The 25,945-nt window shown below is 40.2% G+C and overlaps 1 protein-coding gene across 2 annotated transcripts; it reads left to right on the top strand.

Moving 5' to 3' along the window:
- Positions 1 to 25,945, top strand: SERPINB7 (serpin family B member 7). 2 transcript variants are annotated; one of them, XM_032470556.1, is made up of 8 exons: positions 1 to 135; positions 9,513 to 9,698; positions 12,900 to 12,950; positions 13,527 to 13,643; positions 17,626 to 17,743; positions 19,952 to 20,094; positions 21,948 to 22,094; positions 24,777 to 25,945. In XM_032470556.1, the coding sequence occupies exons 2-8, from the start codon at positions 9,531 to 9,533 to the stop codon at positions 25,173 to 25,175; spliced, it is 1,143 nt and encodes a 380-aa protein (XP_032326447.1). In that variant the 5' UTR covers positions 1 to 135; positions 9,513 to 9,530; the 3' UTR covers positions 25,176 to 25,945. The 2 variants fall into 2 exon arrangements, with proteins under 2 accessions (XP_032326447.1, XP_006192547.2); XM_006192485.3 differs by lacking the exon at positions 1 to 135 and adding an exon at positions 6,558 to 6,599.

Genomic DNA, 25,945 nt, shown 5'->3' with positions numbered 1-25,945 from the left:
TTGAGCCAAGGGGAAGTCTGGGAAATGTTCCCTGAACGGCAGAAGTGAGGTGGGAGGAGGGAGAAGCCTTAGGAGGGAGGAGGCAGGAGGAACTGGAGCCCAGCAGTGAAGGCTGAAGAAGAGCAGTGGGAGGAGGTAAGTGGGACTCCTTGTGCGTGCTGGGTTATTCTAGGCTTCTAGGTCTCCTCAGGCTCCCTAAGGTGGATAGGGAAGCCCGGGAGCCCGAGGGCTATGCCTGTCATAAGCATTCACCTGCCTTCAAACTTATAGTGTTGCCTCTAGCATCTGGGCTCCTGTAGTCAGACACCTCCTTGCTTGGTAAAACCATCACCTCCTGCACTTCCCCGAAGGCACCGTGAGCTCCCCTATCCAACCTCTATTCTATACAGGGTTGTGTCGCGGGATCTTTGAGATTAGAATGACTGTGGATGGCAGCACCTTTTACACTGGGCAACACATTGGATGCAGGAAAATCAGCTTTATTCTTAACCTTATATGAAAAATACCTCCCAACTGCTGAACAAATCCTGACGCTTGTAAAAGATGACTCAGACACTGAACACATCTAATGTTTGAGTTTGGGCTTTCTACAAGCTAGCTTTTCCCATTGTTTCTTTTCTTTTCTTTTTTTCCTTCCCTTTTCTTTTCTGTCCTTTCCTTTTCTCTTCTTTCTTTTCCTTTCCTTTTCTTCTCCTTTTTTTTTTTTTTTTGTTTAAAGCAAATGATCCAAAACCCATTCTCAATCATCATTTTGAAAGTTTCTGTTCCATGTTAAGAGCTAGTAACACAGAAGATTCATCTTCTTTGTCTAGGAAATTAAGTCAGCCACAACATGAAAATTTAGCTTCTGGATTTTCTGATTCTTATAAAGTCAAATGATTGTATATAAATTCTGTCCATCCTTGACAATATGTGTATCCTTGCAAAAGCAACCGAATGGCTTGAAATCCTAATTTTTGGCTGCAAAATAGGTATAATAATAATAAAATAAATAGTTATAATACATTGATGCTTTTGAGGGTCGAGAGAGAGGCTGAGTCACTGTTGCCTTTTTCTAGATTTAGTTGGTGCAATAGTTTTAAATTATAAAGTTGGACATAGGTCTTTCAAGAATCAACTGGGTGGTTCAGCAAAGCCTTTCCTCTCCTACCTGACTTTCAGAGTGCCCTCAAATGCTTTAGGGTGGGGATTGGCAAATTTACCTCTCAGTCCAAACCTGGCTCACCATCTGATTTTGTAAAGAACGTTTTATTGGAAAACAGCCACGTCCACTTGTTTACTTATTTGCTATGTCTGCGTTCATGCTCCAAGTGGAAAACTGAGTTGTGAAAGATGGCCACCTGGCCCACAAACCCCTTAAAATTTACTGTCTGACTCCTTATAGAAAAATTTGCTAACCTCTACTCTCAGGATTTTCTGGTGAAACACATGCTCTAAATGTCTGCAGTGCGTTGCTTCATCTTTCATGTAATTGTAAGCACTGGGCACTACAGGAAGCAAAATAACAGTAGAGTTTACCTTCAAGTTCATGGTCTAGTTTGCCTTCCGGATAAGCGTTAGTTTCTGAGGGAGCCTTCCTTGTTTGCTGGTTCGCCCCTAACCTACCTACTGCCTCACCTACAAGTGGCTTTACCAGAAGGGTGCGTTGCCCTCATATTCTAATAACCATTTCTTCATACCTGGTGTCACTGTCACATTGCCACATTCTCACAGCACCTGAATCACCCTTCACACACACACACACACACACACATACTTTGTACAACTGCCTTTGCTAACTTTGGTCTAAACAGCAGACAACAAAAGCACGATTGGTGTGACCTTAAAATGTTCAGATATAAAGCCAACTCTTGGTAATTCCAGGAGGATTATACAGTTTGTGTGTCATTCGGATCGCTTGCCTTTTAACCACCAGCCATTTTACCACTTGAAAGTGTTTTATCCCTACTATAGATAGGGAATAGAAAGAATGTAGAATGAAAAATATGTCCGCTTGCTCTCGTCAATTACCACAGGCACGTAGAATCCAAGAGAACAGGAAATCCATGTGCAAGCTTGTATTTTCCACTTTAACAACCACCATCAGAAAATTTATTGCAACTGCTAAGTCAAAATTAACTTTCAGGGAATATTTGTGACTTTATTTTCCTCTGCTATTCTATTACTCAAAAACCATCATGGAAACGAGCAGTAACTGCTCTATTGGATTTTGTCTAAGTTAGCAGGAAGGAGGTGAAACTCCACAAAACTGACAAGTAACTGTAAGGCGATGGTATCTTCTAATTCCAATAGAGGACTCAGCCATTTGGGTAACCACTGGCTATACTTTGGAAAATACTGAGCCAGAAGATCCAGGCTTGCAGTGCCTTCCGTGCGGCAGATGCAGGTGGCTGTGACGCAACAGCCCACGATGCAACTGGCAGGCTGGGCTGCATGCCCCTGTGTGGCATGTTCTGGTGGCAAAGGTGTCCACCACCATTTGGTCCTGATCTACCTGTCCCTCCACCTTCCCACTTTTCAAAGGGAACCCCCCACTCCAAGGAACGGCGGAGAGGATCTGGATGTTACAGAAGTGGCTTTCCACTACCAGATCAGAAGGGTGGAGAAGAGGCTGGCGGGGTGACAAGAATGAATTAACACCCCCAAGCTTCAGCTCGTATCTAAAGCTGCCTCATTCAGGTAGGCATCCAGAGAAGCCAGCTGAGATTACTAACCCAACAGACATGTCTCTGGAAAATTCCAAGCAGAGGAAACAGCACAAGAGAAGCCAGCCAAAATAGCATAGGGTCCAGATGAGCATCTGAGTTTCAGGAATGATGAAAATAGTGTATTAAAGCACATTTATACTGGAAAAAAATTAGGCTATTAAAGCTCAATGACAAACTGCAGTAAAATTGTGTGCTAACTCACAGAGTCACCGCTGCCTTGCCTTAGTCTATTGTTGCCCTGGTCTGTCACAAACAGAGAGTATGTCCTGAGACAGGCTGATAAAATACCGTAAATTCTGATTTTTTTTTTTTTTTTTGGTATGGTTACATTAAAACCATCGACATGGTAAAGGACAGAGATGAGCAAATTACCTCTTCAAATCTGATCCACATGCAAACTGAGTGAATCCCATAATGACCACCTTAGTCAGATACTATTTTGCAATCTGTTTGAAGGCTAAATGCTTGTAAGCTTCTGTAGGGACAGTGCTGACTCTGAGTCACAGGGAAACCATTCCAGAATCCAGGTCTGCACATCAGTAAGCAGGCGCTTGGGCAGGGTGTAGACAGCACCAGGGACAGACTTTAATACAGTTCTAAGCTTTTAAGGGAAAAAAAACCTGTTTAGAAATGCTTGCTGGGTTTCATTAGACAGTGATGTGCCAGGTTTCCACCTCACCTCTTCGTCACAGGAATTCCTAAGTGTGTGGGAAAACATTTAGGGCTGAACAGTCCGCAGTGAGGTGGAAACATTTTCTTTGTGAGAGAGAGATTCGATTCTCACCACTGCTTCCACGTACCAGGATGCTGGTATGAATTCACTATTGATTTGCATATTCAGGTACGCTGCTCCTGTCTCTGCTGTTGTCCTGAGAGGTGAGCTCACCACTGAATCTCGAGAAAGATGGAGAAAATGGCCAATGGTCACGTGCAGAGGCCTGAAATGCCTCCAAGTCACATCTTTGGAGGACTGCCCTTCCGGGGAAGCAGGCCTGTATTCCCTTCAGTGACTTTGTTAGGTCTGGGGGCTGCTGCAGGGAACACTGGGCCCCCTGATCTCTGCTGAGCACCATCTCTTGTCAGTTCTCCTGGTCTTGTTTAGCATCTTATTCTTTACTTCAGTGCCCCTCTGTTTATCTTCGGCTTAGGGTCCCAGACCATCTTCCACCAAAGCCTGCTCTCAGGAATAGATCAGTTATCAGTTACACAGTGAGCCATGATCCTATCTCTGAGGCATTTTCTTTCTTTATATTTTTGATTGACCTTTTAAAATTACGAAATATAACTTGGAGGCATAAAAGTGCATTCGATATCCACATAAAAATTAACAAACAGATGAAACATCAGAACTTCTGAAGCCTCCCTCCCTTATCCTTTTACCAAACAAACAAGCAAAAATCCTTCCCTTCCCACTAGAGGTAAGTGGAGGCCATCATTTGTTTGAGAAAGCCTGCCCACCTATGTAAGTAAGCATCTTTACAAATACCATTTTGCTTGGCTTGACCTTTTCATTAAGGGAATCCTACTGTGTGCATTCTTTTCCTCCTGACTTATTTGATTTCTCAGCCTTACTTCTAACTGGCATGGTACCCCATGTCTCTTGTTGTGGTGATTTGGGGCATCCGTGAGCAGATGAGAGCATACTGTCAAGAATATGTTCTATGTGTCTTACGACAGTTGTGACTGAATGACCGGGACCTGGTTGGGGTGTACGAGATGAGCAAGGGTCTCGGGAAAAGCTCTGGGAACGATGGAGGGGATGCCTTCTTGGGGGGGCGCCCTGCCAGGACTGAGGGAGTTCCTGGGCTGTGGGCCTTGCAGGGCTAAAACCAGGAGAAGTCCCAGGCAAACGGGTCCCTCCCTCCACAAATCCACCTCCAGGCTGCCAGTTGCCTCTTCTCCCTACCGTGTTGATTCTGAAATTCCACTCACAACTGCTCATTACTCCTGACAGCCCTGCCCCCACCTCCTATGACGAAAATCCTTCCAAAGAAGCTGCTGTGTCATTTGCCTCAGAGGAATGGAACTAACACTCTAGGGAGACAGTAGCAACAAACCCCCAGATTTCAGGGGGTAAAATGCTCTACAAAAACTTCTAATGTTGTATGATAATAACATATAATAAAATATAACAAAGGCGAAGTGGGGGTGGAGGACAGGTAGGGGGAGGAATGAAATTAGCAAGGGCTTACCCTGCCCCAAGCACCGTGCTGGTGATTATACACATACATATACACACATACATACACATACGTATATATGTACATAAACATAATGTATATCAGACATGATGAATATGTAACGTTACATGCCTACATTTGTAAATAAAAATATGAATGCAGATATAATTGATGTGAACTCTTATTTTAATGGATGAGAAAATGGGGGCTCAGAGAAATTAAGTTATTTGCTCAAGGTCACACAGCTGGTAGGGTTGCCAAAGTGGGAATTAACCTAGATCTAGGCTTTTATCTTTCATTTTTTTCAAGTTTATATACGATCTTGGTGGTGAGGAGTCAAAATGAGACTGCCTAGTTTACATAAAACGGCAGTCTCCTCCCCCCCACCCCGCCCCTGTCCCCACTCTGCTTCTCACTCAGCAGGAACAACAACTCTCCACTGCTTCTTTTTTTTAACCACTTTTTTGAAGCATGGTTGATTGTGGTGATGGTTTCACAAGTGTATTCTTATCTCCAATCTCAACGGCATTTAGTGTTGCTCCTTGTATCTTTCCAGACATCCAAACAGCAAGCCAGCGCTGCTCCTTTTTTGTTTTTTGCTTTTAGAGACCATCTACAGACTTCCTTTTATGGAAGGACGATGTGCCTCTCAGATACCTGGTTCCTCACCCTACCCCCCCCACCCCGACAATTTCCTCCTCCTAACATCCCTACGGTCATGCATCATAAATCTTGTCTAACTCAATGCTTAATATTTAAATCATTACAACTAAGGGAACGTTATCCAGAGCTGAGCTATAAAGTGTAGTAGGATATATATTTCCCCGTGTAATCTTTGTTTTCTCTGGAGTTAAGAATTATACTTTTTTTCTTATTTTTTGTTTGTTTAGTTCCTGATGTTCCCATCGCTAACGTATTCCTATGTTGGAGGTAGACCTCTCCGCACCCTGTTTCATATGTTCAAACACATCTGTCCCTCTGATAGGATATTCACCTTAGAAAACTTCAAACGGTTAGGATTTTCCAATTTAGCATTAAAACGTACAATTAAGATGAAGGCAGGGTGGGTAAACGCTCGTAGGAATAATGTGTAGGACAATGTCAGAAACACCATGTGAAGTTAAACCCTCTCCTTCCTGAAAGAGTCCCCTCCCCTGCTGCCTCAGAACACAGAAATCCCCAAATTCAGCGCCTCCTGCCCCAACTCTGCTCCCCAGCGCTCCGCCCTCTTCACCTCCCCAGGACTGCACTGGTGTTCCTGCACGACAGCTAAGCCTCTACACCCTAGAATACGAACCTTCAAGGTGAGGACGCAAACAAAGATCAGAGATCGAATTTGAAAAGCCTGCCCTTCCATATATAAAAATTCCACTGGTACCACTCGGAGCGAGTATCTACACATACTGTATGAAAAAACTATGTGATGTTAATATCAAATTAAATTTCATGCTACATCTTGATTCATTAAAAATATATCTGTTTTAACTACTTTGAATTGGATCTGTAGCTCACACGGTGCACACTGCTTTTAATTTGCTCTGTAAAAGGGCCTGAACCTAACTCCACTTTAATGACATTATTTAAACTACCCTGGTCATCACAAAAGGAAGGAGGGAGTGTCTGAGTCAGAGGCTTTATATTTCAGAGTAATGCAAAGAACTCTTCCAGACTCACCCAACCAGCAGCTAACTCCCTCTCAGAAGAGAGTAAGGTAAATATCTCTGAAGCCCACAACTTGAAGTCTGGCCAGACACTTTGAATGAGAGTGAGGGAGAGAAAGAGGAGAGCGGTGGATGCTTCTCTGTACCTGAGAGTCTGAATGCACCCAACAGTGTCAACACTGCTGTCTGGTCCTGCTCGGCTTCTCTGTCTCGGGCTTGTCTACAGCTGGCTTTCCGTGGTGTCCTGGGGAGAGGGGCGCGCACTGCACGCTGGGGATCAGAGGCCAGGCGAACACTTTGTGTTCCATCTTGGAAGAGATAACTAGCATTTGGGAATTATGTCCAAATCTAAATTCTCAGGTGTTCTTATTTAAGGCCTTATGGGTTGGAAGATACAGATTTTTGAGAATTGAACTCTGTTTTAATTGCATAGCGAAGTGCTTATCTGATTAAGGATTTATCAAAATTTGAAATCATGGTTTTAAAAGAAATGGAAAGATTTGAAAATACTTCTGTAGAGGAGTAACTATGTTTAGCATGACATCTGACTTACATGATATGAATAAAAATTAAGCATGTTCAACAGTAGTTATTAATTTTCCCTCTATGTATGTTTTAGGTCAGTAAAAACAGGTATTTTTTCCCTCAACAATGTACCATGAAGTATGATTATTTTTCCTTGTACTGACAAAATTTTCTTAAGATGAAATATTTTGATTAAACATTTAAGGCACATAATTTATCTGTTAGGTATTAATAAGCTTAGATCCATGAAATATTGTCATTATAATTCCATGTTTCATTAAATGTATTTTGCCCCTGGCTTTTCTTATACTTTAAAAATTATTTTCTTGTTTTTTTATTAGACTTTTAAAAAAGCTTTAGTGAGAACATATCTACTCTTTTGTTTTGACGCAAATAGTATGTTAACAAAAGAAAGGAAGGGGTAAAAAAAATTTCTCGAATTGAAATATCCCGTAAGTAGGTAAATAGGCTTCAGACTTCCATGGACTTTTAAATCCTCAAGTCTGATGCTTGGAATTTAAAGACCTTCATGAGTATTTAATTCATGTTAACTTGAGAATTATAAGTTAATTCCGTATCTGTATATTAAAGTATTTCTTATAAGGAATATAAGAATGGAGTATATTTTTAGTAAAATAAAAAATTAATTTAAAACCAAGTTCCTTCGCAATTTGAAAAGAATTTTCCTTCATTGCTGTGTCCAGACACTGGCCTACTGGGTAATATTAATGCTGACACCTGCTTCTGTAGCTTAATGTAATTGATTTTCCTCTTCAATTTACTTTAGTTATTTAACTGGGCCCCAAATCATCGGATATTTGTTGATGGATTGATTTTATTTTTTGGTGTTTTTTTAAGATGTTGGGGAAAGAAATCATAGGAGAAAGAAAATCACAGTTTTGGTACCATATTAATGTTTATTCTCTGTCATCCGATGGAAACTTAAAACAAGTAATTCAATCTTAAATATGATTGTCTATTTGCCAATGGGATTCAGATTTTACATCAGATGAGAAGGAAAGACTTCATTTCTGGAAACTACAAGGCACTTGCATAGAGAAAAATAATAAAAACAGTTATGTGAAGTGGAACATAGTTCTTGGAGTTTATCTTCCAAGTGCATGAACGTGTCTGTACGAGAATGTTTAAGGATATATTATCCTAGTGCCATTTATCATTTTAAAAGTCGTTGCTTGAGAATTTTTAATGGTCTAGAAAGTTCTTGGCTGGTGTTTCTTTGTAATGATTATTTATCTAGTATGCTTTCCCTGCCATAAAATGTACCCAAATCCTAAAACTGTGTACTTGATTGCTTGTGGACAAACTCTTGTGCAGCTTCTCTTTACTTCAATGCAAGGATAGTTGAGTGAAAAGTCAGCAGGATGATTAAAAAATTAGAAAATGAAAATTTGTGATTATTGCTTAGAAAGTGAGTTAAAGAATGATATTTGAAAACATGAAAGGTTCTCTTTTCGCCCAGGGGGTAAAATAGTAAAATTTGAATTTGTAAAGCAACAGGAATAATTTGGGCTGGACTGAAGAAAAATGTACCTCAAAGTGAGTGTTTGTATTTTGGGTTATGATATTACCAAGTGGCTTCCAGATCCCCAGTGGACCACACAAGCAGGTCCCCAAACAGGGTCATTTAAAACTCTTTCCGATCTCAAGGATTCTAGCTTACATTATATCAATATATTACTATGCTCGCAATTCTTTATTTAATGTAATTTTCTCTGTAAAAATTTGGAAAAGATTATTATGCTTTTGCTTTTGAACTTAGTTTTGTAAAAGTGCTTAATTTTATTTACTATGATTTCTGGCAATCAACATGAAGTCTTGAAAATTATTTGAAAATTATTTGGAGAGAGAGAATCTAGCACACAATTTCTTCCTCAAATTAAGGAAATTCTTTTAAGCAATTTTATTTACTCTTAAATTGCAGGTGATTAAAAGTGAGGACCCTAGCCACTTGAGTGGACAGTCTGATGTTGTAATATTTGTTTTATTGTAACAGGACTTTTATTCTATTTCAGCTTAGAAATCTGGGGTGACTGGAGAAATAGTAGGCCCCAGGAATGTGTCAGCTTAGGATGTGAAAACAGAATGATCAAAGACCACTAAGGACAGAAATGCCACATCAAGGAGAAGTGGGAATGTGCCCTGGCTGTGAATAGGAGAGCACAGAAACACTGTGCTACAGAGCATCAGTGTTAAAAAAAAGAGTGTATCGTAAAATTGTCGCCAGAAGAGATAGTTTTAGACTGTTCGTAACAAGGATGCTGGGCCAAAGGAGCTTTTTATTTTTGTTCTAAGTTATTTGATAGTCACATCCAAGGCTGAAGAAAGGAAGCTTCGAATTTAAAAAAATCAATGAATATAAAAATCATAATATTCACAGAAAATGTACTCGGAACTCACTTTCTTTCCTCGTTCTCCAGGCTGCACTCCGTTTCACAATGGCCTCCCTTGCTGCAGCAAATGGAGAATTTTGCTTCAACCTGTTCCGAGAGATGGATAACAGTCAAGGAAGCGGCAACGTGTTCTTTTCCTCTCTGAGCCTCTTCACCGCCCTGGCCCTGGTTCGTCTGGGAGCGAGAGGAGACTGTGCTGCTCAGGTCGACAAGGTCAGTCTTGGATGTGCCACCAATCACGGCTTTTGTAATGAATCTTAGGGCAAATTGTTTCTCCCAAGAGAATGTTTTCCTGCAGTGGTCCCTAGTAAAGAAGACGCCTCGGTGAGCCCTCCCGCGGTGGGAAGCACTGACAGCTCGCGGCATTTCTCTTTAAGCTGGAATATTTCCAGAACTGCAGCTTTGATCCTTTTCCTTAGTCCTGTGGTTCTCAAAGTATGTTTCTGATGCCAGCATCACCTGGAAACCTTGGCAGAAATGCAAACGCTTGGGCCCCACCCCAGATCTACAGGATCAGAAGTTGCTGGGGAGGGGACCCAGCAAGCTGAGTTTTAAGGAACTCTCCGGGTGCGCGCTGAGGTTTGAGGACCACTGCCTGAGAAAATGTAGATGGGGAGGAAGAGCTAGAAAGAGTCATCAATGAAGTCACTAGCGACCTGGGCACAAATGACATCACAGCACATTCCAGATAACAGAGCCCACCAGAATGCTCACCGCATTGTCAAAACCACCACCCTTCCCAGCACCTTTACAAAGTGCTTACTAACGCACCCTTGTGTACAGCCCTGAGCTAGGCTGTGCAGGGAAGTTTACGTTCCTTCTCTCCAAAATTTGCCATCGAAATTCGGGAGCTCAGTAGTAGGTGAGATGCCAGGTCCAGGCTATGTCCAACCCTGATGTCATCCCTCTCTGCCCACCGATTCCTCCATTATTTTGGTGCCAGAGGGAGCGAGTCCCCGTTGTAACCTTTCACACTTAAGTACTTGCTGAAGATTATTGTGCAGATAGTTTAGGCTAGAGGAGTTTGTTTCGCTCCCTGGGTAGCTCAGTGAGTCTTTGTTGCTAGGAAACAAGGACAGAGCTGAAGAATGCCATTTTCCAACAGCTGGAGTGGTTTACAACCCAGCCCACTGAACACCTCCCTCTAATGAAATGATAACAGCCAACTGCTGAGAACTTCACCAGTGTCAGGCTCTGGGATAAACGCTACCAATATCTTGTCTGATGCTCACAGTAACACTGGAGTAGGCATCATTCTCCTGATTTGATAGAGGGGTTGACACACCATCTCTGTGCTAGTAAATGGCAGAGCTGACATGCAAACTCAGGATGACATGATTCTAAGGCAGGCTTTCTCAACCTCAACCCTCCTGACATTTTGGGTCAGATAATTCTTTGCTGTGAGGGGCTGTTCTGTACATTGTAGGAGGTTTAGCAGCGTCCCTGGCCTCACCCCACCGGACAGCATTACACACCTCTTCCCAGTCAAGGAAATAAAAAAATCTCCAGACACTGCCAGATAGCCCCCAAGAGGAAGGCCCATTTGCCCTAAAGCCACCAAAATGAAAGCCAGCTCAAAGCACACTATTGTAAAGCTTCAATTATTTTAAAGTTAATGTTCTGATAAATATATGTAAAGCCTTTGGAAAAGATAATCTAGCAACTAATAAAAATATTTCCATTCATTAATAAAAATACATAATGTTGTAGAACCAAACGAGACAACTTGGCATCAGTGCTGTAGAAGTGAGTAGATTCGGATTTGGACCTTGGGAAAATTAGTTCACCTCTGTGGACCCCTCAGGGTCCTTGTCTGTAAACTACAGAGGTTGATTTGATGGTATCTAATTTTAAAAAAAATAGCTTAACAGTTGTTCCTATTCAGTATGTCAGGCCGTGATGTGTGTGCTCCACACCTGTGATTAAAGCCCAGCTCTTACCCAGCAGAAGACACGGCTCGGGATCTGTGTGCAACTTCAGGTCCCGGCCACTCTCGGTGCTACTCCCTGGTGCGACCCCTCGGTCTTCCTGCCCATGGATGCCTGGTGGGCCAGGGATCAACAGTTTCTGGGAGGCGGGTCCCAGGGAATTCAAAGCGGTGCTCTTTTATAGTCACTGCCCCAATCAACGACTTTCACGAGTTACTTTTGTAACTCTTGCTATTTATGACCTCCTATAAGACCACGTAGGAGAAAAAAAAATGACAACTATAGTCACAAAAATATTCATGTAATTCATTTGTACAAATATAAGTCCTCTGAAAAATACCTTCTTGGAAATTAATTTTCAGCCTCCGCCCTGCTCCCCACCCCTCACCCCCCATATCCCGGTTAGCTTCTCATCGTGGTACCTGACACTTGACATCATGCATTTGTATTAGGTAAATCCAAACCCATGGTATTTTATGTTTCTGGTGCATCCATATATACTTAAATACCAATCTATCCAATGATGCCCTTGGATATTTTTCAAAAAAGAAAACTACAAGAAACTATTAAAGTTAATCTGACAGAAACTTTGGCCAAAAAGAAGGGAAGATTCCCTTCTGCTTGCTAGGCATCACGCTAATTACTAGGTTGTTTTTACTGAGGTAGTGAGTAAAAGGTTTACAACTCAGAGGAGCAGACACCAGTCAAAATGTTTTTTCAACAAAGCTGTTAATATTTTACACACGATAACGTTACGTAACAATCAGTAGGACTTTCAATGTTTTCTCAGCCTTCTCTTGGTTACATCTTTCTCCCTGAATTTTTTCTAAGATTTTAGAACTGGACCCTCTCACCCATAATCCCTCTTTTTAGGAAGGAAAGATACAAAGGCATTGCCCAAATTCAAGGTCAGAGGACAAAAGCTGGCTAGTGCTTCTCTCTCTCCATCTCATGTTGAGGTGATCCACAGTAAGGACTTTCATTTGCAACTTTTCCTTTTTCATTTTGGGGATACCGAGAGGTAAACTTCATCTACTTTCTAACATAAATGTTACAACGCAGTTAAGAATGAAAAAGTGACACTGACACAGTCCAAGTAAAACAGACGCGTGCTGTTATTTGCTCCCCTGGTAGTAACAAAATAAACACTTTCATGGAAACAGAAGGTCCTTGTTGAACCTTCCTCTCTTAGGGATAAGTTAGCGATGTCGATGTTCACTAACGGAAGAATCATAGTTACGGTGAAATTGGCCACAGAGCCGGGAGGCAGAATCACTGGGATTCCAGTTTATACTTTCCCCAAAGGACAGTCTTGTTCTAACCAAGTCAACAGGGCAGCTGGACACGTGACTCCTGCCCTGGGTGCTAACAAGCACACGCACAAACACGACTGCTAATGAAGGCGTCTCGAATCCTTACTTTTCCCATCTGGTCCCTTCTTGCTCAGCACCACCTGCTAACTGCTTCCCTTGTTCTCTGTGTGCAGATGCTTCGTTTTAATACCTTCTCCGGACGTGGGAATTCTTCTAATACTCAGGTAAAGATGATATGTTCTTTTAGGAAAAGAGATCGTGAGACTAGACGTAGAAAAATTACTGCCTTTCTGACATACTTAGTTATGCTCTCCATCCTTTAAAGCAAAGGAACATGTCTCATTCAGATTTGCATCGTGCGACTATTTCAAACACAATTTTTGATAACTTACTTGTAAATTATTAACTTAACCAATATTTTACTTGTGTGTTAGCCAGAGTTTGGGAAGATGGACTGGGAAGTAAACGTTTGTTTTTGTTCTTTGATATTCACAGCCAACTTACAGAGCTAAAATGAATTATTTAGTGTACACATTAGCCAAATTAATTATCTTTTGTTAATAGCTTATTCTAAGATTAATAATTTATTTTAGTAACTTTTTTAATTAACGTCAATCACAGATAATATTTTGAGAAAGGGCAAGAAATTGTAGATGTGTGTGGCATTGTTTGCTGCTTTAATACATCCTTATCTTTCAATTCTTTTCTGGTATAAAATACTTGTTTTATTTCATGTGCAAAAAGAGTATGCATACCTTTGCAGTCCGAGAATACATTTTTATGAATCTTTTTAATAATAGCCAGGAATCCGATCCCAACTGAAAAGAGTTCTCTCTGATATAAACTCATCCCACAAGGATTACGAACTCAGCATTGTCAATGGACTTTTTGCAGAAAAGATGTTTGATATTCGAAAGGTAAGTGCAGCCTCCTGTGTTAGAGGGTTATTTCCATTATGAACCTGAGTCTTGTTCAATCCATCATCTGAATAAAGGCTTGCACCTTTCCACTGAGCCATACAAAGGTGATTTTAAGTGTCATCACCTTGTTTCCAAAATACAACTTGGCTTTACCTGAGTGATCCACATATGCAGGGTCACCAGACTGACAGACTCCAAAACAGCAGAAGGGTTGCCCATTGGCAGTGGCGTGGAGCTGGGACTGGGGTGGGAGGAGCAGACAGCTCATTTAGAGTTGTCCACGGGCAGCAGAGAAAAGTCTATCCATTTTCCTTCTGCGTTTTGCATCCCCAGAGCTGAGTTCACCTCCTTTTTCTCAGCCATGCCTTTCCATCTCTCCTTCCAGCGGTTAATTACTTATCTTTTCAGTAAGATCGCTTACAAAAAGAGTTCCTGGTAAGAGACATTACCCAGATAAGGCCAGCCTTTGGTAGAGCTGCCACTGAGACTTGACACAGGAGAGGAATGGGCTCACTTGAGGTCAGCAGATTGATTTTTAGTATTACCATATGGAGTTTGTATTACCAATTCATTCAACATAGTACCTGCTCACTCCAAGACCAGTGAGATGCAGGATGCACTCTGCGTGCTGCTATGCTCAACCCAGCCTCTAGAACCATCACTGCTGTGGCAGCCGGAAGCTGTGGAGCACTATTCAAGCAGACACAGTGGCCACAATTCTCTGGGGAAGTCTGTTCCCCCCTTTAATTCTTCACTCCTCACCTGAATATTAAACTCCACCTCTGTGACATCTCTGGGCTAATCTCTACTTGCATCTTTCCAGCTGTCTGTGTTCCACCCAATCATTGTTTCCTCTGTCTGTCACCCACTCAAATTCTTTGCCCCTTTCCAGCACCACTCCCAAATCCTTTGGCAGCCTGTCAATTATGAAGCATTAGGACACATTGCTTTTTAATCTTCCCAAAAGTATCTTACACAAGCTTTACAGGGGCCACCCTGATGTTCTATCCTTCAGGATAAACGATAATGATGCTCTAACAAGTCCTTCTATCTCTTTCTACGCTGACTGCACCTCTGTGAAATGCACATTCAACTGTATTACCTCCCTGCTTGAATCCCTTCAGTGACTCTCTCTGGAATAAAATGAAAGCTCCGTAGCAAGGGGAACAAGACCCTCATGCTCTTGTCTCATGTCCTTCCATTTGCCCTTTCATCAGTCACTGCAGTCATCACAGATTCCTGTCGGTTTTCTGGATGTGCCCACATCTTCTTACTCCTGTGAAACGAGCTCTGTTTGCAGTGCTCACCTTTCCCCACTTGCCCTGGCCAACTTCCCTTCTTCTTTCAAGACTCATTTTAAGCTCATTCTCCTCTGAGAAGATTCTCTGAAAGTTACGGGCCTCTGGGTGTACTGTGGATTATAATTGACTTTTCCCTTAGACTGTGAACTAGAGGTCACAGACAGGAACAGAACGAGTAAAATGTATTCGAATTGGGAACAAAGTAATAAAGCTATTATTGCTCACAGATAACAATTGTTTATGTAGAAATTCTAAAAGATTTTTATAAATAATCAGACTATAGTGAATTTAGCAAGGTTAACATATAAAACTCATTTACATTTCTATATGTTATCCATAATTAAAAAATAAAATTTAAAAGGATACCATCTACAGTGGCATTATAAAACATCAAATATCTAGGAATAAATCTAATGAAAGACGTTTACAAAACAAAAAAAGTTGCTAAGAGAAATTAAAGAGGACTTTTAAAAACAGATGATTTTAAAAAGTTGTTTATGGAGAGAACATTCAATATTATAAAAATGTCTATTGTTCCCATATTTATTTATAGATTCACAGTATTTGATTTTTGGAGAAATTGACAAGTTGATTTAAAAATTTACATAGAAATGCAAAGAACCAAGAAAAGTCAAGACAATCTTGAAAAAAAGAGAAAAAAACGGAGGACTTACATCACTGGAAATCAGCACTTAAAAACTACAATAATTAAGATTTGTTGGTATTTGTGAAAAGAGATAATAGACCAGTGGAATGCAGCAGACAGTCCTGAAACACGTAGGGACACACGGACACTTGACTTATGATAAAGGTGACTCTACAGAGGAGTAAGGGTCAGTGTTTATAATAAATGGCAGTGGTTCAACTTGCTATCCCTAGAGAAAAATGTATTTTGACGTTCATCTGTATACAACAAAATCAGTTCCGGGTAGATCATAGGTAAAAATGCCAATGGCGGGACGATAAAGCTTTTAGAAGAGGAATATAGATTTTTATCCTCATTATCTTGGACAAGCAAATATTTATTAATTTTTGTTTTAGGATACATAAAGCTCTTGTCATCTAGGATAAAGTAGACAGCATTAGGGCATTAGAATTAAGAATTTCTTTTCATTAAAAAATATCATAAAGAGAGTGAAAAGGCGAGCCATGGAGGCAGAACATACTTGCAATAAACCTGAACAATAAAGCTCCGATATCCAAAATCAAAAACTCCTGTGAATCAAGAAAAACACAAAAACTGGCACTTTACAAAGGAACATACTTAAATGGCCAATACACATATGAGGAGACAGTCAATATCAATAGCTTTATTCTTTGTCATTTAAGTTTTATGCCTCCTTTTAAGGACTTAAGCAACAGTATTTGAGGGGGATCGGGAAGACACATTAGCTGGACTGAAAAGAAAGGTACATAGATTATACCCCAAGCCTTCTTTGTAGAACTAATCTCATCCTGCAGGCAGATGATGGGTAACTAGCCAATCCTCATGAATATTTTGAAAAATTCTGTAAAATTCACCAGAATACCCTCTGTCAGTATATACAGTTTGTGAGGAATATTTTCCCCCCAATTATGAAAATCTTTCCGTCAAAATGTGCATATGTGTGCTTGCTGTGTTACTGCTACACTGGATTGCTGTAAGTACTTTTTATTAAAGACAATAAGTATTTCTTGAGCACCCATGACGTGCAAGGCAATGTGCTAGGTGCGAGGAACGCGATAATCAGCAAGGCATCTATGGTTCTGACTTCACAGAATCTACCGTCTTTTTAAGGGCTCAGAAAATCTCAGATACAAGCAAGATGCACTATGATAACAGCTGGTAAGAAAATGAAGGTAAAGGGACTGTGAGCGGACACAGGAGGGACATCTATCAGGAAGAGGCATCTATACTTTTGGAAATAGAAAATGAGTAAGACGTTATAGCTCGATGGGAGAGTGTGTGCTTAGCCTGCACAAGGTGCTGGGTTCAATCCTCAGTATCTCCATCAAAAAAAACCCCAAAACCCTAATTACCCCCACACACAAATAAAAGAAGAAATGAAATAAATACATACACAAAGTAATTTTAAAAGATGTAACTATGAGAGCCATGGGACATTCCCAGTAGAAGGGATGCTGTTCAAAGGCCTCGAGAGAGAGAGGACACCTGCACTTCTGCGATGCTTCGAGTGTTTGGATCTGGCTAGAGAGCAGAGTATGAAGGGGAAAGTGGCTAGAAGTGAGGTGAGTGAGGTGCAGACCATCAGAGCCTTGCAGGCCAGGTCCAGGACTTCATCTTAAGCACAAGAAGTAGCCTTGAAGGGTTTTCAGGAGGAAGAGGATGACACAAGCAAGGGAGATGAGTTAGGGGGCTATGGAAGCACGGACGGCGAGAAAGCAGTGGTCAAGTCAAGGGGTGGGCATTAGCCGCAGTCTCTACTGATGCCCCCAGTCCCTCTCAGGTGCCCTTAAGTTAAAGAGTGTGCTTGCTATGCAGATAGAATTTCAAGTTCTCCAGTTCCCCTTCTAGCCATACTTCCTCATCTTTGAGGCAGGAAGTAGTCCTTGAGTAAGGCAGAGGAAATGAGGAGACACATTCGAAAATATATTTCTTAATGTGCTTACTTGGTGATGGTTTGAAAATACAAGAACTGCATATTACTTATAGAACTGTGTGTCATTTCTATTTATAGGACTACATTGAGTGTGCTGAGAAACTATATAATGCCAAAGTGGAAAGAGTTGACTTTACAAATGATATAGAAGACACCAGACATAAAATTAATAAATGGATTGAAAACGAGACACACGGTGAGTGCCATGCCCTGTTTTTCAACAAGATCTGTCAGTTATATCTGAATACTGAGAACTCTCAACTTTGAAGTTGGGAGTCTTTTGTATCCATAAAGGAACTGCTCTCTTAATGAAAAGTAATCTTTGCTATTATTTTTAATTGCTTTAGTATTTGCACTGTGGTTTTGAGCAATCTTAATGATGTGAATGCTTTATATATTTTTTAGAAATCTTGTCTATTACATTATCTCATTTTATTAGGAAACAAATTTTATTAGTGAGACAAAGTGATTTTATTATGGCCATTTCATAAATTAGTGACAAGCTGAGTTAATTCATCGTTAACCTCAATGTCTTATACTTGGTTAGTGAACAGAGAGATTGGTTTATAGGATATTATTTTCAATAACCACAACATAATATTTTATTCTAATGACCCATCCAGTATCTTACTGTTCCTTCTTGGACTGAAGAAGCTTATTAAAATAATGATATCCTGCTGTCTAAGAAGTATACTTTCATATCATTGATTTTTTTCCTAAAGAATACATAGCTTACTTTTTATTTTAAAATTCTCTTCATTTAGCAAGATAATATATGTGGCAAAGGTAACGCCTACCAGAAAAAAAGTACATCTTTTTATTGACAAATCTCTTTCCAAGTGAAAATGGAACTCCACCTAATGTTCTTGTGTAGTACAAAACAAAGAAAGAAATCTATTTGTTGTTTTGTTAATCACCTGATTCCAAAGTCATTTCTTTACCTAAGATGTGGCCTTGATTTATACTCTGAACAATGTATGTGTATTTGCTGAGTCTGGCTCTGTCTAAAAAATTTGAGATATGTGGCTTGCACCCTTAAATACAAACATTCAAAAGCATAAGTTAGTCCTGGAAACAACAATACAGTGGCTCAAGTTTCTTTTTGTTCATTTATTCATCATCACATCGGTAGGGGGTTACTTTGACCATTACCTACCACGTGTTTCAAATACACTATTCATAAATCAAGAGAAACCCATATAACTAACTTTTCTAATAACTGAATGGAATTCCATTTAGTGTTTAGTATTTTAGTGTCAGATTAGTAAAACTTTTCTTCATTTGGAGTAGTTATTTATTTCTCTTTCTTCCTTTCTCATGCAAACCTATGTATAATTATTCTCATTGTGATGAGCATATGAACTCAATACTCATTTGGAGGAACACTTCAAAATGATGCCAATATTCCAACAAACCTACCCAGGTCTTATAACCCTCTTACCCTGAATCCTCCACACACTGTCGGAGTCACCCTTCAGAAAGGCAAATCTGAGCCCTCGTGACTCTGCCCTTTCATGTATTTTAATAAATGCTGAAGAATAATTGTCCATCACCTTCAAGATAATCCAGAATTTTCCCCGGACTCCCCAGGCTCTTTATCTTCCGGTCCCTGCCTCTAACCTTTCCTATCTTATTCTTCCTATTCCATCGGAATGAGTTAGGGTTTCCCCACGTACACTCTGCTCTCCCAAGCTTCCGTGTCTTTGAATAAACAGTCCTGTCTTTATGGAAGTTTTCCCTGACCCCAACCTTGCCCTCAGCTCAAGCAGGTGGCCCAGCCAGAGATGGCTGCCCCAGATCTGCGCTCCCGCAGCACACTGAGCACAAGGCTGGGACCCCAGGGTGCTGTGACTGCGTTTGGGAGCTGCCTCTACTGGGCTGGACTGAGCCCAATGATGGCAAGGACTGTGTCTTTCACCATTGTGATTCAAGTATCCAGAATGGTGCCAAGCATTTAGCAAACGTCTCATTAACGTGGAATGAAGGAATTAGCCTTTTCAATAGAATGGAGTTAAATTATACCAGAAGTGCTGTGGCCTCATCAGTGGAGTAGATAAAGGCTATCTGGTGTCTACCACTAGGGAAGGGCTCTGAGAATTGTCATCTTGGGTCGGAATCCTGTTGTCAGGATTTCTTGTACAAATTACTTAAGCTGTCTATGCCCTACGTTCCTCAACCGAAACGGAAACAATAATAGTGCCTACTGTACACAGGGTTTTGTGACGATTAAACCAAGTATTGCATACAAAGTGTTCAGAAAATGCTAGACTAAGTAATTACTCATAGATTATTACTAATATCATTATAATTATTATGTGATAAGAAAAACATTCATTTCATCATTAAATTTTTTTTTAATTTACATGAAAAAAATTAACTTTTTTTTTTTCTCTATTTTCAAAAGGCAAAATCAAGAATATCTTTCATCAAGGTACCATAAGCTCAGCCGCTGTAATGGTGCTGGTGAACGCTGTGTACTTCAAAGGCAAGTGGGAATCAGCCTTCACCAAGAGTGAGACCCTAAACTGCCGTTTCAGATCGCCCAAGGTGTGGAAATCTGTTTAATTTAGGAAGATTTTTGCCAATAGTGTGCCTTCACAGAAACTGTGGTATTACGTAGACAAGTGCTGGGTTTACCATTTCTTTGCTCATTTTTCCTACTGCCTCACCGGCACCATCCAGTACTACATGCTAATACAGTATGGGTAAGCTGCTTGTAAAACAGACTTTCTATTTGCCCGACAGTGCAGGTTATGGAACGCAGCAAATTGGTATTTCTTAAAACATTCAAAATTGACTAAAGTAATAAAATATGAATTTATTTTAAGATACTCTTTAGAACATTTTAAAAAAATTTTGGCGGGGAGGGGGAGGTAATTAGGTTTATTTGTTTATTAATGGATTGAACCCAGGACCCTGTGCATGCTCAGCAGGCACTCTACCACTGAGCTCTAACCTCCCCCCACCCTTATTTTAAGATATTCTCATTAGGAGGCTTATCAGAAAAAACATCTGACGAAAGCATGCCATTTTTTTTGTGTGTGAGTCTAAGTGTGGGGTGTACATGTACAGTGAGAGTCATTTAACATCAATGACGTTTTTTTTTTCCAGGGTCAAAGCAAAGAGGTGTTTCCTTTTACAAAGGGAAATGTTATGTTAAATAAAGCTGTGCATTTCCCAGAATTGGTCATACCTGGTCTTTCGTCTAATTCTTTTTGATCTAAAACATCTTAACCGACCTTCATAAAACATATATTCTTGTGTACCAATTTGTCCCTTCAGAAGACACATATGCTTGGTTTTATTTTATCAATTTGTGCACAGTAATCTTAGTACAGGAGACACATCACAGACTGGTGTCAGTTTTGGGTCCATCAAAAATTGGTGGCATTATCTCTTCGCTAAGTCTAGTTCCCGTCTCTCCCCAGCACAACCCTGCTGTGTGACTCTTTACCCGCCCGGGCAGGAAGTGAGACTGTGGCTGTGACATCCCAGCCCTCATTTGTTTCAGCCTCCACGAGGCTGGTGGGTCTCATTAAACAGGTGCCCTTTTTTCCTTCATTGCATCCTGTGTGTTCTTTGTGAGGTTTGGACTCTCAGTCAAAAAGAACAAACTTTTCAGAGGAAGAAGGATCTTTGGTTCAAATAATTATCTGACTTCCTCCTTTAGAACCTTCTTTCTTAAGGGGAGGTGTTACAAAAATGTTGAAAAGTTGGCAGAATCACAATATATTTTAGGGGAAAAAATCATTTATTATACCTCTACAGTGTCTCTAAATTTACAAATGGTACCCTCAAGAGAAGAGCTACTGTGTTCCCCCTCAAGTTAATTTGGGGGATAGTATCAAAATTTTTTATCCCCTCAGTATCAAATATTTCACAGGAATTTAAAACATTTTACAAGACTTCATTCTTAAATTGTGATTTTATAGTAGTAGTCTGTCTTTTCCTTCTGATGAGAGGAAAAAAAATTATAGCAATCATTTAAAATTATAATGCTATTTAATAACTATTTCTTACTTATGATACATTTTCAGATAAAACTCAAATGCAAGGCAGTGTTCCAAGTGCTAGACAGATTAACTAACAACATTTTTACAACAATCCTATGCAGTAGAGATTATTTTTACCCCTCTTTATGAGAGGAGGAAATGGAGGCACAGAGAGGTGAAGTAACTTTCCCAAGGTCACATAGCTGGGGAGTTGTAAACTCAAGCAGTTGAAGTCAAAGTCTGTGCTTTTACCACTGAGATGTGAACCTACACGACCACTATTGGCCACAAGTTGGGGAAAATCCACAAGGTCAACTGAACAAAAACTGCAGCATGTTCTTACTGTATTTGGTCAGTAAGTGAAATAAGGTGGGCTTTTAAAATTCTTTTGTGACTTTTGACTTCCAGTGTCCTGGAAAAGCAGTGGCCATGATGCATCAAGAACGGAAGTTCAATTTGTCTGTCATTAAGGACCCATCCATGCAGGTTCTGGAGCTCAGATATCACGGTGGCATAAGCATGTACATAATGCTGCCTGAGAATGACCTATCCCAAGTAAGTCACTGCTGCCACTTCCACTCTTGGGGAATAAGATTTTTAGGATGCTGTTGATTGTGTTTTATCCATCAACTTTAAGATCTGGAATTACTGACTTACTCATTTATTCATTTACTTGACAAATATTTGAGTACCTACTCCGTGCCAGATACCATTGCAGATGTTGAGACTGACTCATCTCAATTTAGCATCATTTTAGTTGAATAGCTGTAGAGTTGGAACCTGTTAAATTTCAGCCACGGTGAGTGAAGAGCATGAGTTTAGGTCTTTGCATTTGGCCAGGAAAATAGCCTTTTATGTAAAACTGAAATTTTGATAGACTCAGCATCTTAAGCAGGAACAATATGACGGCATTTTTAAGTCCTGAGCCTTTGAGAATTAAAATGTATGGTCTCACTCTGTGCTGCTGTGTTTCTAGGAAGAGCAGGTTAGAGACTGCCCTGTGACTGATGGAGCAGGGCAGCCGACCAGCACGGTGCAGGCGGCAGGCAGCGGCGGCCCTGCAGAGCCAGACATCATCACTGGGTCTCAGATCTTGCTCTTCAGCCCTTCTTCTCCTTCTCCTTCTCCTTTTTTCCTTCCTCCCTCCTCCTCCTCTTCCCCTTCTTCTTTCTGTGAACTTGGCTTCCTAGGTCTGTGACCTGCAATCTCAGAAGCCCAAATCTCTATACTTCCAATCAAAAGGAATAAGAGACATCATCTATTGAACACCTACTATGTGCCAAGCCATATGCTCGGTGCTTCATTTTTATTATCTCATTTAATCCTTACAGCAGCCACGTGAGATTAGGGAAAAGAGGCTCATAAAATTGTCAATTTGTCTGAGAAGTACATATGGACAAATGTATGTGTGTGTACACACATATCACTATCCTAAAAAGCTATAACTAAAGTTTAAAATATTTGTTGTGTTTTAATTAGGAAAATAATAAATGTTTCTTGTAAAATAATGGAAAGTAAAAAATATAGAAAGAAATGGAGACTCTTCCTACCCAGAGGCATTATTTCTATCCATCTTTTTCCTATGATTTAAAGACATGATTTTAAAACTATGGAAGTACCAATCCTACATGGACACAGGCAATGAATTATTATAATGATTTGTGTCCAATTTTTATTTTAATCTTCTTTTTTGACATGAACGGCAAGAGGAATGTCATAAAGTTGGCATTGTTAAATTTAAAGCATGACAATATGAATTATTGGTATTCATATTAAATCAATAATTCACTTGATAATCTTTATGACAGTCAGATCTTAGCACACATCAATTATGTTAACTTCAAATAATCTTCAATAACAGAAAAAGTATCTCATATAAAACAAGTGGTAGATAACTATAAAGATTTGTTCTTGCACTTACTGAGTTTTTCTTTTCTGTAATAGATTTTCCTAATAATGTTTGGATCAGATTAGCATAAATCTACAGACTTCCATAATCCTACAGGACTAAACAGCAGTGTGGAAGTTGCCTCTGCAGAAGACTAAATGAGGAAAAAATTCTAATCCAGTAACAAAAAGTTACTATCCACGAAGTGGATAATTTACACACAAAAAATTTAAAATATAAAATTTATAAAATTATATAAATCCAGGTCCTTGATAAGACTATGAGGAAGGTTTAGCAGCTGTGAAAAGCCATTTAGGATTCCACTGAGCCTAAATTTGAGAACAAATGCCCATATGTGTACAAGATTGGTAAACAATGTGCGTGAAAACTCTTCCCATTATAAGTGTGTAGTAATCTATGATCGATTCTCAGTGTGAAGGGGTTGGAGAGTTCAATCTGCGAGTCACCTGGGGCAGCAGTGATACTGGGGAGAGACAGGGGCTCCTCACTGTGTCGCTGAGGGTCCTGGCTCTGCCCTTACTCTTAATGGACTGGACCAATCCAAGAAAAATGACATCTCCCTACACTGTCTTGAGCTTCAGTTGTCACACACGTTGAGTAGGAGAGTCGATCTGGATCCAGGCCTTCCGGTGGGGGTGTCTGTGCTGGGAGGTGTTGATGACACAAGCCCAAGAGGCTACAGCTCTGGGCTCCTTGCTGTGGGCCACCCGGGGTTCCGTTGGTTTATTCCCACAAGCTGTGCAAGCACTATCACTAAGTCTTTATTGAGGGGAAAATGGTCAGGAAACACTGATTTCTATGGCTGATGAGTTCCTTCCTCCCTTTGGTGATCTCTGATTCTCTAATTCCTTCACTCGTTCATTGTTTCCCCTTGGCTACATACGTTCATATGCGGGCAGAGATCAGAAATGCCCTGAAGCATGGATAAGCCACACCTTGTCACATTAGAGAAGATTAATATGTGATTCATTAAAGAGTACTTGAACCATTTGTTTTAATCATTTCCCCTTTCCAGACACGCCGGGGACCCACACACATACGTATATGCAAATATCCAGGAGAGGATGATTATGGAAAACCCTGTATCTTTGTAGCTGTTGTTTCATGTTTCTTTTTTAAAAATTAAAAAATTGTTTTTGTTTTTTTTGTTAGTTGTGGGAGGGAGGTAATTAGATTTCTTTCTTTCTTTATTTTTAGAGGCGGTACTGGGGATTGAACCCAGGACCTCATGCAGGCTAAGTGTGAGCTCCACCACTTGAGCTATCCACCACCCCCCCATCTGTTTCTTAACCATATGATTTTAAATTGTCTTTTAAATATTCTTGCAGATTGAAAAAAAACTGACCTTCCAGAATCTAATGGACTGGACCAATCCAAGAAAAATGAGATATCAATATGTTGAGGTGTTTTTCCCTCAGTTCAAGATAGAGAAGAATTATGAAGCCAAACACTATTTAAAAGCCCTAGGGCTGAGAGATATCTTTGATGAATCCAGAGCTGATCTCTCCGGTATAGCTGCAGGAGGCCGACTATACATGTCAAAACTGATGCACAAGTCTTACATAGAGGTGACCGAGGAAGGCACAGAGGCGACCGCTGCCACGGGAAACGACTTCGTAGAAAAGCAGCTCCCAGACTCCACAGTGTTCCGAGCTGATCACCCATTCCTATTTGTCATCAGGAAGAATGACATCATTTTGTTTAGTGGCAAAGTCTCTTGCCCCTGAAAATCCAACTGGTTTCTATTATAATGGTCCCTGAAACATCAAGGAGCCACCACAAGTGAATAGATTTGAATTTAATTGGAAGCACATGGTGTTTCCCTTGGGTTTATTTCCTTCTAACGTTGGTTGGCAGATGATTTTGGTGACTTGACCCTCCTTAGACACCTGGTTGATTGTCTTGATCTTGCTCTTAGCATTTCTACCACCATCTGCCTACCCCATTTCTAATTTCCTTGTCTCTCTACCCACACTTATTTCTGCCAGTCTTCACACCATAGCCTCTCGCACAAAGATCTGGATATAACATATGGGAATTGTGTAGTGCCCTGCTGGTAATGGTGGAGTAGTAAGATAGAAGCAGCCCTAGGGATCTTTTTTGAAACTGTAGTTATGGCAGATATTCTAGTTTTGCTGTAAATGATCTACATAGTAAGTCCCACTGCGGGAAATAAATGTGAAGGATAATTTTTCCTTGCTGAGCTAAGAAGACATTAGCATTTAATTTAATATAGTTGATTTGAAATTAATATCTATTTTAGATGCTAAAAAAATATGAATTTGGGGTTGGGGACCAACTGAAATGTTTCATTAATCATTTTGGCCTTTCCTTGATAGAGACTTGATATGTACATAGTTTTTCAAATATTAAGTATCTCTTAACAGTTGCCAGTTGTTATTTGCAGTATATTATTTCATATGCTGTAAAGTTTGTAAATTTTTTCTCTATTTATCGAAATAAAAAAATTGAACACAGCTGTACAGCATGATGGCTC

Source organism: Camelus ferus, chromosome 30, assembly GCF_009834535.1.
Source record: "Camelus ferus isolate YT-003-E chromosome 30, BCGSAC_Cfer_1.0, whole genome shotgun sequence".
NCBI classification, from domain to species: domain Eukaryota; kingdom Metazoa; phylum Chordata; class Mammalia; order Artiodactyla; family Camelidae; genus Camelus; species Camelus ferus.
Note: the sequence above shows the minus strand (reverse complement) of the source record. Positions and strands in the feature narration are given on the sequence as shown.

Bases quoted from the DNA above. Each gene is read 5' to 3' on its own strand.
- SERPINB7 (XM_032470556.1), top strand. From the start codon at position 9,531: ATGGCCTCCCTTGCTGCAGCAAATGGAGAATTTTGCTTCAACCTGTTC. The intron at 9,699-12,899 runs GTCAGTCTTGGA...CTCTGTGTGCAG, and splicing joins GTGCTGCTCAGGTCGACAAG to ATGCTTCGTTTTAATACCTT. The intron at 12,951-13,526 runs GTAAAGATGATA...TTTTAATAATAG, and splicing joins GGAATTCTTCTAATACTCAG to CCAGGAATCCGATCCCAACT.